The sequence below is a fragment of the Cololabis saira genome, chromosome 17 (genome assembly GCF_033807715.1).
Source record: "Cololabis saira isolate AMF1-May2022 chromosome 17, fColSai1.1, whole genome shotgun sequence".
NCBI lineage: Eukaryota > Metazoa > Chordata > Actinopteri > Beloniformes > Belonidae > Cololabis > Cololabis saira.
In genome coordinates, this window is record NC_084603.1 from 12,123,002 (window position 1) to 12,139,904 (window position 16,903).

General features: G+C 39.3%; 1 protein-coding gene across 11 annotated transcripts in view; it reads left to right on the forward strand.

Moving 5' to 3' along the window:
* lrrfip2 (leucine rich repeat (in FLII) interacting protein 2) overlaps positions 1-16,552 on the forward strand; it is a 34,060-nt gene extending 17,508 nt beyond the window's left edge. For 2 of the 11 annotated variants that reach the window (XM_061745556.1, XM_061745557.1), the window contains 14 exons: positions 2,669-2,740; positions 3,009-3,122; positions 3,560-3,601; positions 3,860-3,991; positions 4,406-4,477; positions 8,438-8,608; positions 9,447-9,539; positions 9,942-10,034; positions 11,699-11,800; positions 14,195-14,327; positions 15,089-15,259; positions 15,345-15,424; positions 15,516-15,620; positions 15,703-16,552. In XM_061745556.1, coding sequence (XP_061601540.1) covers positions 2,669-2,740; positions 3,009-3,122; positions 3,560-3,601; positions 3,860-3,991; positions 4,406-4,477; positions 8,438-8,608; positions 9,447-9,539; positions 9,942-10,034; positions 11,699-11,800; positions 14,195-14,327; positions 15,089-15,259; positions 15,345-15,424; positions 15,516-15,620; positions 15,703-15,813 — 1,491 coding nt within the window. In that variant the 3' untranslated portion in view covers positions 15,814-16,552. Of the gene's footprint in view, positions 1-2,668; positions 2,741-3,008; positions 3,123-3,559; positions 3,602-3,859; positions 3,992-4,405; positions 4,478-8,437; positions 8,609-9,446; positions 9,540-9,941; positions 10,035-11,698; positions 11,801-14,194; positions 14,372-15,050; positions 15,260-15,344; positions 15,425-15,515; positions 15,621-15,702 lie in introns of those variants that run through there. The other 9 variants (XM_061745559.1, XM_061745560.1, XM_061745558.1 and 6 more) reach the window with 8 other exon arrangements.
* The last annotated feature ends 351 nt before the right edge of the window (positions 16,553-16,903 follow it).

Sequence of the window (16,903 nt, forward strand, 5' to 3'; positions counted from 1 at the left end):
AGAAGGAAGATCTTGTATATAATTTTTAAATTTGAACATAAATAAACATGTTTGAAAAATGTTAATTTTATTGACGGATAATAATGAATATTTAATGAAAAGGGGAGCGGATGGCTCATATCTGTTTGCATGTTATATAATTCTGAGAAACCTTTTTTGAATTATCAATAATTTATTAATATACAGTATGTTGAATGTGTCTTTAAAATTAAGTAAATACCAATTCATATTAAAAACAACACATGACATTTTACACAATGTCATTATTGTGCGTTATAGCCAGACATTTCACTTTGGTCTCTTCAAAATTCATTGTTGTAGAAATGTGTTGTCTTTCAGAAAGTGCTGCTTTGTTCCTTTTCGAGCAAACAGTCTTTCTTCTAGAAGCCATTTCAAATAAGATGTACTTTTTTTAGTCTTTCTCGAATTGTACCCCAGTTGTGTCATCTATCTCTCGGGTGTAGCTATTTCTTTTTTTTGGAGCATTGCACAGTCTGACCTTGGAGTGATGGTGCTGAGCCTGCTCACTACCACTCCAGGGAGGATTAACAGCTGTCTTGAATGTGTTTCACTTGAGAATAATCTTTGTGTCCGCATGTTGACGGACTCCAGATTGATTGGAGATTGCCTTATAACCCTTCTTAGATTGATGGGCAGCAGCGGTTGCTTCTCAAAAATCATTGATGTAGTTTGCTTTACATTAAATTCATGCTTTACATGAATCCTCCAGACCAGCAAACTCCTAATACTTCTACCTTTTTATAAAGGGATTCATACAGTTATGCTTGTGAGCGGACATACCCTGGCAGAATTAGATTCTTATTTTTACTTTTTTGGCCATTTTTCAGACTAAAAATAAAAACTTTAAATCATAATGACAACAGAAACTGCCAAATGACCCAGATACAAAAGTTACCTAGTTCTTTTAACGTCAGTGACAACTTGAAGTCTTTAGTGGTAGCTGTGGTTGAGACACTGTAATTGGTCGGATGGTAAAGCTGCCCCTTCTTCTTGGCAAAAAGCCTTCAGTCTTGCATGAGCTACTCGTTTGATACGACCCCAAAATGGCTCAAAGATACTGAGGTCAGGAGACTGAGAAAGCTGCTACAGAACCTCCACTTTTTTGTGTTGTAGCCAATGACAGCTCAGATCAGCCTTGTGATTTTTACACTTACTGTCATGTTGGAACATCACATGCAGTTTCCACAGGGATGAGTGCAAATTTTCCTCCGGCATTTTCTGAAAACATGCCACATTCATCTGGCTATCAATACTGACCAAGTGACTTTGGAGCCCACACATCTCCAAAACATCAGCAGTTCATCTCTTTATTTCACAGAAAGACTTATGTTATTTTCATCAAAAGCCTTGTTGCGTCTTATCCAAATGTAGCGTTTATGGTTTTGGCCATAAAGTTCAATTTAGGTCTCATCACTCCAAATAACTTTCTTCCAGACGTTTGAGGCTTGTATCTGTGCTGTTTTGGGGTTAGTAAGCAGGCTGCTTCCTGGTATTGGCGTAGCACTGGCTGGCTTCTGGTAACTCGACCACACAGCCCATTTTTCTTCAAGTGCCTCCTGATTGTGCATCTTGAAACAGCCACACTACTTTTTATTTTTTTTCTTCCCATGCGGCAGCTGAAGTTTTTTTTTTTTGTGTTATTTTTATTTTGCATCTTGAACAATTTTACTGGCAGCTGTGACTAGTATTCAACAGAATCCTACATTTTCCACTTATTAATTAGAGGTTGAACACTGATAATTGGCATTCTCAATTCTTTGGATGTCGTTTTATATCCATTTCCTGTTTAAAGTTCAACTCCGCTCTCATGCAGATTGGTATTTTTTTGTAAGCACTGGATGAAACTTGCAGGGGTCTGTCAAGAGTTCAGAATCTCACTGACTTTTTATGCACACGCACTTATTACAAACAGATCGCAGGTGAGGATGGTTACCTTTCGTAGTCATTTAAACCTGCATTTGTTATCAGGCCAGCACTTTAGATCAGTGTCATTTGTGCAGTTTCTGTTATGTGTTTTTAAAAAGAGATAAAACAGTTGACATTACTAAATGGTTTCATCCCAACCATGAATACATTATATTGATAGAATATATGTGTTTGTATTATCACTCATAGTTTCTTAATGGCCCTCCAAAAAAAATTATGCTAAGGTGTGTAAATGTATGTAAAACGGTACCTACAGATGATCAGTTGATCAATTGCATTTTATTAGCAGCACATAGATGTTTCCTATCCTTTTAATTTATTTCTTGTAAAAGTGTACTTGGCTTTTGTTCATGCTGCTTCAGATTTTTGGCTTAGTTTTTGTTAAATAATAACAGTTTAAAGTATTGCATTCATCAGAGTACTGGTTTACATATTTTGAAGGAATAAGGACCACTTTACCACAGAGGAGGGAGAATATCTGACTTTATTTCCTGATAAATATAACCTTAGAGCTAAAAGAGGACATGCACTTTTCACAAAACTGCATCTATGTTCTGTACATTCATCAGACTCCTAATTGCATGAAATTAGTTAAAGTGTATGTCAGTCTTCTTTTTAAAAACAACCAACAAGGTCTTTGTTTGGTGTGTGGCATGCAGCCATTCTGCATTACTCTGAGTCATCCTCATGTGCGTGTTTGTCTTCTCATCTGTGCGTGTAGCACTCCTCAGATGATGACACAGTCAGCAGTGTGTCCCAGGAACGCTACAGCCGGAGCCGGAGGAACAGTGCGGTGAGCTGTAGTGGCTTGACTGCGCACAATTTCCACAGATGCTGTTCGGTCTTTTACCCCTAATGAGCTTGTAGTAAAAACTCCTTGTTTTATTTTGGCAGACCAGTTTAAACATACTTACCTACAAGAGAGATTACTGATTCTGATCATAAATGTCATTGTTTTCCTTCTGTGCTTTTCTCATCTGATTTTACTGTTTGGCTTTCCCTTATTCTTTTCTCTGCCACTGTCTTCTTAACCCGTGTGTGTGTGTGTGTGTTGTAAGTAGTCATCTGACTTCTCGGACATTAGCGAGTCAGCTGCTGATTATTTCAGCCGCTCCAACCGGAGGGGCAGTATTGTCTCTGACCTTGATGATTTGAGCATTCCAGATTTGGACGGTGTAAGTTCCTGAACCAAGCTCATAATTGTGTGTTTGGGAATGCAGTGAAACAACGAACGGGGGACGGCTTGAAAAAGAGGTGCATGCTTGGAAATAACTTTTGGTTTTAAACTCATCCTACGGCCTGTGTGTGTGACTGACATCGGTATGGTTTTTAATTTATGGATTTATGTACTTCAAAGATGACTAAAAGGGTTGAGAGTTCACAGCGCTGCACTGTGCGGCAGCATGCACTTGGAAAATAGAGTGGTATAATTCACTCAGCCTGTAAGTTGTTTGTCACTTTTGTACGGTTTGTGAACATGCAGCACTTATCACCGCCTCATATCAATGTATGACCTTATTCCCGGGGTTGCAGAGGAGAACGGCTTCAAAGCATGACTACAGACGATGTACATTCCAACAGTACCTTATTTTCTAATATTTATTTCTTGCAGCTGGATGAAAAATGCGACAAGCAGTACTCGGATTACAGTCGGGTGAGTGTCATCGTCTTGTGTTTATGTTAACACAGTAACAACACATATTTTCACTCGATACTACATTAGACTGAAGAGTTGGTTTGTCATGTTTATAAACTGCTTTGTTGGATAAGGCGGCAGCCGGGCTTCTGTCTGGAAGATTTGACTAGGATCAGATGTCCAGTATCACATGATGATGCTGTGTTAGATTGTACTGCTCTGTTTGTTTCTGTGCCTTTTCTTACTGTGGTTATTCGGCTGCTGTTGTGTCCTCAGCCATCGTCCCGCTGTGCCACTCCCGGCCTCTCAGCAGCCACCCTGGCATCGCTGGGGGGAACGTCTTCAAGAAGAGGAAGCGCAGACACTGGTAGCGTCTATGACCCTGACACCAGTCTCAGTGAGCTTCGGGTGAGAGTTTCAACATCACATTTCTCTTTAAATGATGAAGTACCATCATATGTCCTCCTTTCATAAGTTTCATATGTGTCATAGAACTGAAATGCTAATCAGTATGTTTTTTTTGTTGGAGTCATTTATCCAGCACATGTTCCACCTCCAAATGAACGTCCTACAGCATCGCCTCTGTTGTTTCCCTCCCTGCAGTTCTTGAACTCTGCTTTAACCATTTTTCTCTTAAGTATGCATGGATGGACTGGATGTGACATGAGTCCCGTAAACCTGTTCCTTATACCTGGGTAGTTGTGCATTATGTCAGCTGGATTGTCTGTGAGATGGCTGCACGGGTGCTTTTTCCCTCTACGATTCCTCATGCTCTCTGATGCCCCGGCTCATCCCAACCATTCCCCTCCGTCTGCTCTACAGGATATCTATGAACTAAAGGACCAGATTCAGGATGTAGAAGGGCGGTACATGCAAGGGCTTAAAGAGCTGAAGGTAGAGGGGCTTGAGCTCACAGCATGCCTTTGTTTTGTCTTTTGGGAGCAGTATGGCATCATTAACCCCTCCTTACTCCCAATTCTCACCCTTCTGCCCCTTCCCCTCTTCTGTAGCTGATGACTCCACAGCAATGTCGTCCTCTTCTCTTTTTCTTTTTTTTAAATGCCAACTCTGAATTGTATTATAAGCATTGATTCTGCATGATCTTCTGTCACTTCCTGTTTCGATCTGGAATGAAAACGTTTTCACATACTGAGTAACAAGCTCCACCTGCTGACAGATGAGGAACATGCCTCCATTTAGGGCTGGGTGATATTCTGGACTTTTAGTTTATGTTTATAAATGCAAATAATTTTATAGTATAAGTATGTATAATATTTCTCAAACTACAGGACTGTCTCAGAAAATTAGAATATTGTGATAAAGTCCTTTATTTTCTGTAATGCAAAAATGTCATACATTCTGGATTCATTTCAAATCAACTGAGATATTGCAAGCCTTTTATTATTTTAATATGGCTGATCATGACTTACAGTTTAAGAAAACTTAAATATCCTATCTCAAAAAATTAGAATATTCTGGGAATCTTAATCTTAAACTGTAAGCCATAATCAGCAATATTAAAATAATAAAAGGCTTGCAATATTTTAGTTGATTTGTAATGAATCCAGAATGTATGACATTTTTTTTTTTTTTAAATGCATTACAGAAAATAAAGAACTTTATCACATTATTCTAATTTTCTGAGACAGTCCTGTATATTAATACTAGATGATATTGATACACATGGCTGTTTCCCCTGTAAAGTAGTGGCAGTGCTTGTATTTCTGCTCACTGAAGGAACAGTCTCACCAGGTTTACTACAAACTTACTCTCCTTATCACCAGCTGTCTGGCTTTAGCCATGAAACATGTTGGGGAAATTGTTGCTACTTTGCATTGATTGGTGTATTGATCAGAACAGTCCCACAACCTCTTAGACTTGCTCCTCCAAGTTTCTGTGTGCAGACGAGCGTTAGCCTCGCTGTGAGCTGCACGCCTGAACCATCGCTCCCACTCATTTTAGATGGTTTCATTAAATAACGTAGCATTTTCTCAGAAGTGAGTGCTGGTCAATGTGTCGTCACATTGTAACAGAAACACGAAAAACATGTAAATGGCTGGAAATTAAGCTTTTATTAAAATTAATTTCTGAAATATGATGTATGAAAGAGGAGATGAGCAAATATTTCTGACACTGCTTAACAGAAGGATGAATCTAAATACTTATCTAGTGCTATAATCACTATTATAATTGTAAATAATGAAATAATTTCCCTGTAGCAACTACTGTCAGTGAAAGTACAGAAGTGGTGTGTGTTTTGGCCCCATCGCCCAGCCCTACATCAGTTTGGGCCTCGTCAGTGCAGGATTTCCGTGTTTGATGGCTGTCTGAGCAGTTTGGTGCTCAAGAAAAGACACTTTATATCCTGTTGCTAAGAGTAGTTTACTAACACCTCGTCTCCTGGTTTGTGCACTGAGTCTGATGCAGCTGGTAGACCGTAGCTGGTTTTCTTGTTTCCTGGAACACATAGTTCTCTTCTTCAAATCTCATTTCTCACGCCAGTGTCTTGAAAGTGATGCAATACTTCCTGATCAGTGTCTTCACAACACTTCACTTTTATGTTAAAATGGCTTATTTGAAAGGAAAGAATATCATTAAAGTTACACAGAATTGAATCTAAATGTTATGTTTTAAAGGAGACATATTATGCACTTTTATAACAAAGTCGAGACGATTTCCTGGGGGGCGGATCCTTGTCGAATAACAGCGGGATATTCTAGCGACGTCTCCGCACAAATAAAACCAGCAGTCTCCCACTGCCACTCCTGTTGTTGTTTAGTGAACACAAATAACTTCTTATGAGGCTCTGTAATTTGTCAGTTACCCGAGTTTCCCGTCTTGTAAAGCCACGGTCTGACATTTAGTAACCACTTGCATCACAGTTGTGTAATGTGGTGATTTATGACGCCTGCGGCTCAGAGGATGAGGAGCTCGCGGACATCCTGGTCTCGTCATCGACAAATCCCTCCCGTCACCCCGCGTTAGTTCTGTTAACTCACGAGAAAGTGTAACATCAGAGGCGAGTTATTCACGGCCAGCCTGACAAACCCCCCCCCCGTCAGTCAGTGTAAAAGGGACAGGCCAAGCGCTAGATTCAAGTGGGGTGTCAAATGTGCGGCCCGTGGGCCGCATGCAGCCCGAGAGAGGTTTTCATGCAGCCCGCGAGAAGTTTCATACGCAAAAAAACAAAATGTTAATTTACTAAAAAGGAAGGCATAAATAATTGCCATGAATCGCAGCATATCCAATAATATATTTCTTCTACAAATCCATCGTTATTCCACAAAGAGAGCAGTTTTCGACATTTTTTTAGTTTTCTAGAATGCATTTGCCGATTTTATTTCTTTGTAGACGGTCGTTTATTTTTATTAACCGACTACTATTATATATTTTCGCAGGAAAAATATCACTGCTAAAAAAGATGATAGAAGATATTTATTCTGAGAATTTCAGTTTTGAATACGAGGATAGTGACAAAGTAAAACAGTTAAAAGAAAAGTGCTGACTTTTTCGGCACACTGGCGTAAAATATCCGCGCCAATTTTTAAAAATAAATACACTTAATTGTACTGGAAAAATCTCTAAATCACAAAGAAACACTCTCGGATGTAATAAGAAAGATTTTGCTTTAATTAAATTTCCTATAAAAAAGCGAAATATAAAAAACATACTTGTTTCTGTTTATCTTTGTAAAATGATATTAAAAGTATCTTACATAATTTGAAAAAAAACGAGAAATTTCAAGAAAAGATTCTGAAGAAATATATTTTACATAATTAAAGTGTAAACAAAGTGCATATTTCCTTTAAAATTAACTAAACTGATATTGGATTACATAACGATAGTAAAAAAAAAAAAGGATTGGAAAAAAAAAATTTGCACCGTTTTTGTTATTTTGAGCGTGCGGCCCGAGAGAAAAAAATTGGTCAAATCCGGCCCGCCAAGCAAAATGAGTTTGACACCCCTGTTTTAAGCGATGGGTATCCGCTATTGTAAAAGGGGCAAATGTGACACGCTTTAGTGAAAATACCATAAGGATCAAGTACAACAGCTTGATTTTGCAACAAATTTACAGTTTTGTTTATAGCTCCTGGTTTTACGGGATTGAGTGCACCTCTCCTCACGGGGCTGGACACTAATCAGCCTCAATAAAACTTAAAGCGTCAAGGGAACATGCAGTATAGCCTGAGAGCAGACAATAACACACACTAAAAAACCTCAATGGCACATTTATTCTCCAATATTCAGATTTCCTTTGTCTGTATCCGACTTTTAGCTTATCCATTAATTGTTCCCTGGCTGAGTAGGACATTGCACCCAAGCAGAAGTAACGTAACGGCCAAACTTCAGGTAATGCAGGAATTCAACTCTGGTCGAAACGATTGTCACATCTGGGATCTATAAACCCAGGGAGGGGGATCACAAATGCATTAAATCTAAATGTTAAACCATAAACTATGTTGTAGCTTCTCATTTTCAACGATTAGTTCATACCACAGCTGTTGAACTAAATAATAAAAATAGCCCCAGAGGTAAATTGAACTGGTACTTAGTGAATGACACATTTTCAGACAGAACTTGGCTCCAGAAATAGTGACAGAGTCGTGGTTTGTTCAGTTTTACTTGGGTAGTCTTTCAAGTCTTCAAGGACAGCAAAGTTTTTATTCTTTCTTCACCGTCCCTCATAATATGTCCCCTTTAACCAATGTGGAGTGTTTTTGGGCCATTTATGGTCGATATGCTGCAGAAATAAATTATAACAAATAGCCCACATGTTGCATGTGGATGAGCTGAATGTCAGTTACACTTACTTGCGTAGCGCTTACTTTATTAACATGTTCTCAAACCTACCAGGAGTCACTTGCAGAGGTGGATGAAAAGTATAAGAAAGCTATGGTATCGAACGCGCAGTTGGACAATGACAAAGGGAACCTCATCTATCAAGTGGACACACTCAAGGATGTGATTGAAGAGATGGAGGAGCAGATGGCAGAGATGAAGCGGGAGCTGGAAGACAAGTCGAAGGTGAGCAGTGACATGAACCAGTTGATAGGGGTGTAACGATACACTAATCTCACGATACGGTACGATACACGATATTGAGGTCACGATAACGATACGATATTATAGTAGTATTTTTTTAACAACCTTGAATGAGGAACATAAGACTGGAAAAATGGTCTTTCATTTGAAAGACACGAAATACAAAACAATGCTGTGCATTTGCCCTATTGTTACAGTTTGTAATGCTTTATAACTGTTTAAGTTTTAAAGAGAAAGCCAGGCCAACCATTTTCCACAAACTGAACTAAAAGTAAATGTCAGGTTTGCATTATGATCTTCAGTTTCATACAAGTAAAAATATTTTGCCACAAACTGAATAGTTTCTCTCATGTATGATTTGACTTTTTTCTTTTCCAGAAATTTAACAACTAAAATTAAATAAATAAAAGTAAATAAATACATACAATTTTACTTCATAAAAAAGATTGATTCATGCTCACCTTAAAAGTATAATTTATATTTATATCATTATTTTATAAATATATTCTTAATATTCTGATGTAAATCAGGGACTATAATGACACTAGTCAGTTTATCTGTAGTGATTAGTCTGTTTTAAATTGGGCGGAGTGATACGCCACAGTACGGTCGGATGCGTGTTACTAATCAACACTATAGATTAATATTAATAACCCAATATCGCGATACAGTTTGTCACCTCCACGACACGTATCGTGACGTTTTTGTATCGCAAAATTTACGATATATTGTTACACGCCTACCAGTTGAACGGTTTTAAATCTGCATTATGTTCATCTGTACGGGGTTTGTGGCTGACATGTTCTGTCTGGGGTTTCAGGAACTAGAAAGACAGAAACACACATGCTCAGTTCTGCAGCATAAACAAGAAGAACTAAAAGAAGGAATACGCCAGAGAGATGAACTCATAGAGGTACGGCTCTCACTCTCCGGATAACACAAACCGCTGATGCCCCTGTGACCTCACCAGGCATTTATACTGTCAGCACCTTTGCGGGTGTCCGTGCCTCTGCGCAGGCTGCAGGAGGAACTCGGTCCTGCAGGAATTTGATAAGGATTCATTGGCGCTGGCCCGTCTTTCCCTGTTATCTCCCAGTCTGCTGCTGTTTCGTCCTATCAGCTGTCCTGTCAAACTCTCAATCATGTGCTCCTTTTTACGCTGTATCTGTCTTCTCATCCTGTTTCACCGCTTTCCTTTTCTTTGTAACTTTTCTCCATTTATGTATTTCCTTTTTCTTTTCTTTGCTCCATTCAGTATTTCATGTTGTGTTCCTGTCCTCTTGTCTCATCTTGTTACTACTCGATGCCCCTCCAGGAGAGCCAGCGAATGCAGACTAAGTTAGATGCCCTCACCAGAGAGGTGTTTGATCTTCAAGAAACAATAAACTGGAAGGACAAAAAGATGGCGGTAGGAGGTCCCACATGAGTGCTCTGACGGGACATGAGAGGCAAGGGGAGCTCATCTTAATCCCCTTGCTTCTCATGCTGTCCCTGCATCAGCAATAGCACCTAACTGGATCCTGATACATTCACAGTTTGGGTTTTTGCATGTCGACATCAGAGTTTGCAGGATTAAACATCTGCTAACGGGCACTGTGTTCAAACCTGGAGTGATCAGCCTGAGAAATAGATATAGAGGCTTTTTGAAAACTATGAAGTTAATCTGTAAACTGTAGCATGACATGCATGTTCCACCTGTGACTTACCGTATTTTCTGGACTATAAGCCGCTACTTTTTTTTCTAGGTTTTCAACTATGCGGCTTATACAAAGGTGCAACTATTCTTTGGATTTTTCTTCCTTGGCTCAGGGCGCTCTAACGGGAATTAGAATCAAAACTAAGACAAAATAAATGCAAAGAAGAATACGCTACTTCTTCTTTAGCAGATAGAAGTAGGTAGAAGCAGATTTCAAACAGATAAATAGATAAATAAATACCGGTTATTTTCTCTTGGTTCTGTCCCGTTTTAATCAGCAAAGTTGCTGCCGTGTTAAAAGACACTGTTAGGAAAGGATCTATTTAGGTACAAACATGTACATCATTTACAGTTCAAAATTCTTCTGTACATGTAGTAAATATTAGTGATGCGCCGATTGTTCGGTAACCGAAATTGTTCGGCCGAAAATGGCAAAAAAACACTTTCGGCGTTCGGTGGAATAAGTGGGGGAAAAAAACGAACAATTAATAACGGCGTTGTAAAATAAGGAAATAGACTCGCCGCTCCGTCCCGTAACAGTTGTGCACTACATAAATCGTTGGCCAACCAAAAACTAACCCCATAAGAATTTTACCTAACATTCACCAGGAGGTGGAACCAAAACAACATAATGCTGGGAAATTAAAAAAATTTCATTTTTTTATGTTCAATAAATGTTTTCTACCTTGTAATTTTGTAAAAGATTTTTTTCTTTGAAAAGCATGCCTAAATCAAATGTATTTGATTTATGCAATGGTGAAAAAATTGGCAAAATAAATGAAAAACTGCTGAAGAACCATGTTCGGTATTGTTCGGTATTCGGCCAAGTGTTTATTATTATTTTCGGTTTCGGTTTCGGCCACAAATTTTCATTTCGGTGCATCACTAGTAAATATCTAATCTAACAACATAAATATCTGCGCCTTGCATATCTTTTTTTTTAAATGGAGCGGATGCAGCTTGTATGCAGGTGCAGCTTGTATATCTTTTTTTTATTATCTTTTTAGAAATAGAGCGGAATCGGCTTATATGCAAGTGCGGCTTATAGTCCAGAAAATACGGTAGTTTATTTGTTAGACCAGCAAGTCCTTTTCTTAGCGATGAAAGCAAGTGAGAGAGAAACAACCAGGAACCCCCCCCCCTTTACAAACCACCAGTCCTCTAACTCTCCTCTTTGCCTCTCAACATGAATGTTTTAGCATGTCATCGTGTCCGTGTCTGTCCGTGTACGGTTTCTTTCCCCTTCCCTCTCGTTGGCACAGTGCATGTGTGTGCGTTGAACATGTAATGCTGTAAAGCATGTGGTGTTGCATGTTTGTCAAGAGTCTCTACGATTTCTCCCGTTGTGCTCTCTCTTCTCTCTCGTGTGTGGCCAGGCCCTAGAGAGGCAGAAAGAATACTTTGATTGCATTAGGAATGAGAGAGACGAGCTCAGAGATGAGCTCGCTGACATCAAGGGAAAGTCCAAGCCAGGAGAGGTAGGTCCGCCGAGTCCCTGAGGAAATGAAAGGGTTCGAGGAAAGAGTTACTGGGCCAAGACAAAAATGAATGTTAGACGTTTCCTTTTTGTGGAAGCTGAGTAGGTCATCATCCTGTTCAGATGTTTTTCCTCTGCCGTTTCTTCCCTCTGCCAGCTTCCTCATTACTTGTTTGTTGTGTAACTCATAGTAACATAAGGGTTGTTTATACAAGTAGCCTTGTTACTAGGATATCTTAGTCTTAATGTCCGCTGACTCACTAACAACAACACATTTACAGTAACTAAATGTTACATAAATGCACCACTGAAATGACACAAATGTCTCTGGCCGCGCTGACGTGAAACATCTTAACACATAAAACGGCTAATTAACGTGATTTAATAAAGTTCATTTCGTCCATGGCTTTACAATTTAACTTGCTGATTTCTTTTCAAGAATATTTCGTTTTTTATTTTTTCATCTGTCACCTCTGATGAGTACGGAAGAGTATTAGGGCCAGGCAGGAGAAAAATAAAAATAATATTTTAGAGGAGGAAGATTTTTTTTTTCATTATGCACTTCGAGAAAAAAGTTGAAATGTCGAGATTAATTTTGAAATACAATTTCAAGAATAAAGTCGAAATTTCGTGAATAAAGTCGAAATTTCGAGAATAAAGTTGAAATACATTTCGACATTTCAACTTTATTTTTGAAATTGTACTTCAACATTAATCTCGACTTTTTTTTTCTCTTTTTTCTCGAAGTTCATAATGAAAAAAAAATCTTCATCCTCTAAAATATTATTTTTAGTTTTAAACATGTCGGGTATTAAAAAACCTGAATATTCTGGCCCGACGTAAAGAATCAGCAAGTTAAACGGCTAATTAACGTGTCAGAATGTTGATAAAATGACAGAAACTGAAGCATGGATTGTACCATAAGCCTTTATGGCAGAAACTGTTCACACACAGAGGTATTGCCTCCGTCACCTCCGTCGCCGGCCCCCTACATGCAGATTTTTAATCCCCTTCTTTGTCATTTGAAACGTGCGCTGCAGCCTCACTCGCTCAGAAACAAAACACATCCACACCAGCTGTGTTTCTGAAAGGATTTCCACACATTTCACCTCCCTATACGTCACGCAGCCGTCCGTGTTCACGGACACGCACACACGAGTTAAAGCAGTTAAACTGTAATAAAAGTCAACGTGCTGCAGATCGTCCATGTAATGGCTCACACAGGTGGGAGGGCTCCCGTTTTCCTCTTCAGTTCTCAGATATGTCGATACCTTTGCCTTTAAGAATGCTTCAGAAGGAACCGCTTGGATGTTGATGTTCGGCTGCGTCCTTCACGGCGCCAAGAATAATGAGGTTGACTCGGGCTTTCGCTGGGGCAATTACTTTAACTGAAGCAGCTGTACAACAATATAAATACGCACATGCTGTGGAACGAGGAGGCATTTTAATGCTAATGGAAATAGGTTGATGTATTTCATCTTGTATTTCACCTGGCGTCGTTGAAATTAACGCCAGCGTTCATCTCTGGATACCTAACCTTTTCTAGATCATTAGGCTCAGCTACCTTGCAGTGTTTCGTCCGCGGTTGACCAGTATACAGTAAATGTACAGGACTGTCTCAGAAAATTAGAATATTGTGATTTTCTGTAATGCAATTACAAAAACAAAAATGTCATACATTCTGGATTCATTACAAATCAACTGAAATATTGCCAGCCTTTTATTATTTTAATATTGCTGATCATTGCTTACAGCTTAAGAAAACTCAAATATCCTATCTCAAAAAATTAGAATATTCTGGGAATCTTAATCTTAAAATGTAAGCCATAATCAGCAATATTAAAATAATAAAAGGCTTGTAATATTTCAGTTGATTTGTAATGAATCCAGAATGTAGGACATTTTTGTTTTTTTAATTGCATTACAGAAAATAAAGAACTTTATCACAATATTCAAATTTTCTGAGACAGTCCTGTAGATATCAGATAAGGGCTGCTTCTTAAAGATGATGCAAGGGCTTCAGAAAAATAACAATCTGACACAGAGGAGTTGGGCGTTGGTGGATCAGGGTTCATAGTGACCCAGAAGAGGAGATCATCCCACTGCATCGTTGTTTACATTTTTGCTTGTCCACATTACATCACAGTGTCTGCAAACTGAAACCGGTTTCTAATGAAAACACTTAACCAGTTTTAACACTTGACACGAGTCAGAAGGTTCAGTAGATCCTGCTGACAGGAGAGTATGTGGACATGTTTCGCCTCTTATATAACTCTGCTTCATTATTTGATAAATCTTGTCACAACAGCTTCTGACGGCGTGTGTAAATGTTGTGGTATTGTACAGTTGTGATGTTGAATCACTGCAAGGCTCACCGGCGTCTGCTTCTCCACAGAAACATGGGATGGTCATCATCCCAGACGGCACACCAAACGGAGACGTCAACCACGAGCCGCTCTCCTCAGGGATCACTCTGGTCTCCCAGGAGGCCGCTCAGGTGCTGGAGGCTGCAGGGGAAGGTCCGCTGGGTGAGTCAGGCCGTAGGAAATCCTGCAGCTTTTTACTGCATTACCTGTTGTAGCAGACCTTGGATTGAAGACAATAGAGTCTCGACTGATGCGTAAGGTTTCTTTATTCAGGTCGCATCCAACTTTCTTTCATAAGTCCTTACGACACCGTGAAAACTATATATATAAAAAAAGGGATACAAACAATTCATAAAACTAATTTCCACCGCACGTACAAACAACTCATGAATGCTAAAAACATACACAACTATATCTAAATGTTAAGAAAAGAAACAAACATCGTACCTCGCTGCGCTCTCCAAGGAATGCAAACAAAGGAACTCCTTTCTTCTCATACGAATAGACGAATAGGTTATTGTCCGTTCGTCACCATTAATATTATAAAGAATGTATGGACTGACCGGGACAGAGCCACGGATTACAAAGAAGACTCAATCTTATATGAAAGGCCCAGGGAAGTTTTAGGTTGTACGCCGGCTGCCATGAAAGCCAAACTGATGATCAAAGCCGCGGGGCCACCCACCGGAACTTTTTAATAATGCGGGCGGATTTCCAGTCAATTTACACACAAATCATATTAAATACAATATATACGAAAGACACAATTTTAAGACACACCCAAAGAATAACCAACTGACATTATACTCATAAACAAATCCCATATTATCATAAAGAAAGAATATATCAACTAAGCAAATTATGACTCAATATGGTCCTTTACACCTGTGACCAGCTGAGATAACGCATTTCCTGTTGTGTAGACGTCAGGCTACTGAAGCTGGCGGAGGAGAAGGAAGAACTGCTGGCTCAGATCAGGAAGCTGAAGAATCAGCTGGAAGACGAGAGACAGAAGCACTCGAAGGTGGACAGTGCTTACCCCGACGGGGAGAGGATGGAGAACGGTACCGACTTGCACTTTATCGAGATGCAGAGTACGTACATTTCACCTCCATAATTATCTTCATTACTAAATGATGCTTTGCAGATTCATAATGGTGGTTCTGTTTCTGTCTGTAGGAGATTCCAACAGACAGATAAGTGAATACAAGTTCAAGCTTTCCAAGGCAGAACAGGAAATGGGTACAATGGAACAAAACGTAAGTGGAGTTTCAGTGTTTTTGGTGGACATTGAATGATAAAAGCAGCAGGGAGGGATGTTAAGCTGCTCTCTCCGTGTCCGTTGTCCAGATTACTAGACTTGAAGGGCAAGTGTCCCGCTACAAGTCAGCAGCTGATAACTCAGAGAAAATAGAAGATGAACTCAAGGCAGAAAAACGGAAACTTCAAAGAGAGGTAAGGATGCAGGTGAAGTTGCTTTTTAGGGGTTAAGTGTCATCAGGATGAGTGTGTGACGCTTCCCTCTGCCCGTCTGCAGCTTCGCACAGCTCTGGACAAGAATGAGGAGATGGAGATGACCAACAACCACCTCGTGAAGCGGCTGGAGAAGATGAAGGCCAACAGGAACGCCCTCCTCTCCCAGCAGTGAGGCCGGGCAGCATCACCACAGACGCCCTTAAACTCGCACCTCCGACCTCTTACCTCTGCCGAGCTACGTCTGGAGCACATTTCCGTTTTCAGCTGTAACATTTTAAGATCTGTAGCTAACCAAAAACACTTAGCGGGGACAACAATTGAACTGTCTCTTCATATTTTTTTTTTTTGCTTGTTTTTTCGTTTGTTTGTTTTGTTTTGTTTTTTTAACCGGAAACATTAATTTTGTCCGACGGGCCGCCGGCGCTTTTCAAGGAATCCCTCAGAAACAAAACTAATACAGATGTAAAGGCTGCCGGGAGATGCATCTGAGGACATTTCTCTAGTCACTACTCAGTTTTCAGACATTTGTACTACATCATGTTATCCAGAAGTTGGGTGCTTGGCTTTTTCTTTTTTTTTTTCTCCTTTTTTGATAATTTGCATGAATGGGTATTTTGATGCTTTTAAACACCTACGGCTGCTCCGAGCCCGCACCTTCCCAGCGTCCCCTCACACAGTGAAGTGCCTTTTCACACTGGGAGTTCGGGGGTCTGCACCGCTAAATGAAATGTTTTAACAGGTACAGTATGATGTATTAAAAAAAAAACTACAAAAACAAAAAAAGAAGTAGGTGCAGTCGTTATATGAACATATATAGAAACAACTGTGTCTGATGCGGTTTCTTTGATTTCTTTTTTTTTTCTTTCCAAATATTTAAAAGATTTCTTGAAAATAAATGTGTAATTTGCAAACCTTTTGTATTAAAGTTTTATTTTATGATGTTCTGAATGAAACGGCATCAACAAAAAAGTGAGAAAACCACACTTTTATTCAAATATCACAGAGTAATGTTGGAAAAAGGATAATGAAACTTATGTCAGCTGTACATCTGCCTTTGCTCTGCATATCACTGCTCCATCTTCCGGCCAAATTAAATCAAGACAAAAATATAAATGTAATATGAATTTATGTGTGGATAATCTTGACTTCTAGCTGAAAAGAAAAATATGCTCCTTTTAAAACCTGGAAACTCCAGGTACGTCCTATTCCATATTCATCTGCCATTTGATTTTATTTTTTTTTATTAACTTGACAATCCTGTT